General features: G+C 48.5%; 1 protein-coding gene across 1 annotated transcript; it reads right to left on the bottom strand.

Annotated features, from left to right (window-relative positions):
- Positions 1–1,562, bottom strand: hoxa2b (homeobox A2b). Its single transcript, XM_063486592.1, has 2 exons — positions 1,163–1,562; positions 1–671 (listed from the first exon to the last, which is right to left on the bottom strand). The coding sequence occupies exons 1-2, from the start codon at positions 1,560–1,562 to the stop codon at positions 1–3; spliced, it is 1,071 nt and encodes a 356-aa protein (XP_063342662.1).
- Between the last annotated feature and the right edge of the window lie 383 nt (positions 1,563–1,945).

Raw genomic sequence — 1,945 nt, 5'->3', positions numbered from 1 at the left:
TCAATAACTCAGGTTTTGCAGGTCGATTGTTGTGAGTGTTTCTGAGAAGAGGTCGAAAGTCTCGCAGGGTAAAGGCAGGGGACTTTGAGCTGATTCTGACAAACTCGGTGAGAAAGAGGGCGAGGATGAGAAAACTTGGAAATCCCGAAATGAGGCGTCCAGGTCCGGGGAATCGTCATTGTTCGGGCCTATTGTGGACACGCAGATGGGCACAATGGCTGACGGGTTTGGAAAATGTTTCAGATTTTTCTCATTGCTGCTCAGAGGGGTAACAGTTGGGCTTTGGCTCTCCCCATTGTGTGCGTTCTGACAGTGTTGTGAAGTCAAGGTATTCTGGTGGAAATACCTCTCCCTCTCAAAGAGCGTCCCGGTGGCGCTGCCCTCTGTAGCCTGCTCCAACTCGTCCTCCGGCCCGTCATCCAGGCAGGCGTATTTCCCCTCGCTGTCCCTGTTCTCCTTGCTGTGAGTCTGCCTCTTGTGCTTCATCCGCCTGTTCTGAAACCACACTTTCACCTGCTTCTCCGTTAAATCCAGCAAAGCAGCTATTTCCACTCGCCTCGGTCTGCACAGGTATTTGTTAAAATGAAACTCCTTCTCCAGCTCCAGAAGTTGTGTGTTGGTGTACGCAGTCCTCAGCCTCCTTGATGACCCTCCATCGCCAGCACCAATCTCTGGTGTATCAGGTGAACCTAAAATAAATAAACAATTTAAAGAAATTATTAAAAGAAAATCCACTGCAAATATAATAATTTAAAACATTCGTAACACGGGTGTGTTTGGAGGGGAGAAAAGGCGCTATGGGGTGAAATTTGTGGCAAGCAAACACCAGGACCGGGAAGATTTATGGGCCCCAGGCAGAATATGATGGGTCTGCGTGGACAGGACAGGACGGAGGGTGAAGATTAATGAACATGCCAGCTGCTGGCCCGTGTAAGAATAATCTATCACTCTCCATTACTGTCAAACATTAGCACTCTTACACTGCATCACAAGTCAGTGCGTTACTTGATGAGATTAAGAATACTTAAATCAAAATCCTAGACTGGCTCAGAAGGGACGCCCACGCTGCACAAGGCCCCAGGATGGAGCTACTTGCAGAGGGAGAATCCTCAGACAATAAGGAGCCTTTTTTACATGGAGGTTATTAATCATCATGTCTTGCCTTGGGGGGAGAAGTAGAGTGGCGAGGAGTCATCCGTCGTCGCAGCAGTAGCAGCAGCAGGAGCAGAAGAAGATGAAGAAGCAGAAGCAGCCTGGTTCCTCTTGATGCTTTTTTTCTCCTTCATCCACGGGTACTCCGGGGGTAGGGACACAGCCTGTAGCGGGCTGAAGCCCTTCTGAGCCTGCTTGGAGCGGCTGTGGCGTGGGTGGACGCTCGGGTTCAGGCCGGGGATGGTCTGCTCAAAAGGAGGAGGAATCAGTGTCGACTGTGAAAGCGCTGAGCTCTTGATTGATGAACTTTGAAATGCATCACCGACAGGGTTAGTGAAAGATGTCAGACACTCAGCGAGCGACGGCTGGCTGTTGATAAAACCACTTTCTCGCCCAAATTCGTAATTCATTTCCTCCTGCTTGTCTCGGAAAGCTCGCGGGTATTCAGAGGAGGGAAGAATTATAAAGACAAAATATATCTCTCTATATATAAATATATGATTGCGAGGTTTATTTTGATAAACTACTTAACTGGTTATAGTCGTAGGGAGACCTCTGCCATAAACTATTGCTTTCAGGAGGACATGGTCGGAATTAGACCGTGCTGCTTGTCACATGATTGCATCTGCCCAATGACAATTTGGGGTTTTTATCAAAAGAAGCCACTGTCCCCTATGATTGATCGAGAAAGTCTGAGAGGTAACGCCTCATTCCGGGGGTAGGGGTTGCTTTATTTACACATTTTTTCCCTCCTCTTCTCAGTTTGTCCACCACTGCGAACCCCCCCCCACCA

This window comes from Pelmatolapia mariae, linkage group LG10_11 (genome assembly GCF_036321145.2).
Source record: "Pelmatolapia mariae isolate MD_Pm_ZW linkage group LG10_11, Pm_UMD_F_2, whole genome shotgun sequence".
In the NCBI taxonomy this organism is placed as follows: domain Eukaryota; kingdom Metazoa; phylum Chordata; class Actinopteri; order Cichliformes; family Cichlidae; genus Pelmatolapia; species Pelmatolapia mariae.
This window is presented reverse-complemented; position numbering and strand designations above follow the sequence as displayed.

Bases quoted from the DNA above. Each gene is read 5' to 3' on its own strand.
- hoxa2b (XM_063486592.1), bottom strand. From the start codon at position 1,562: ATGAATTACGAATTTGGGCGAGAAAGTGGTTTTATCAACAGCCAGCCG. The intron at 672-1,162 runs GCAAGACATGAT...CTGATACACCAG, and splicing joins ACTCTACTTCTCCCCCCAAG to AGATTGGTGCTGGCGATGGA.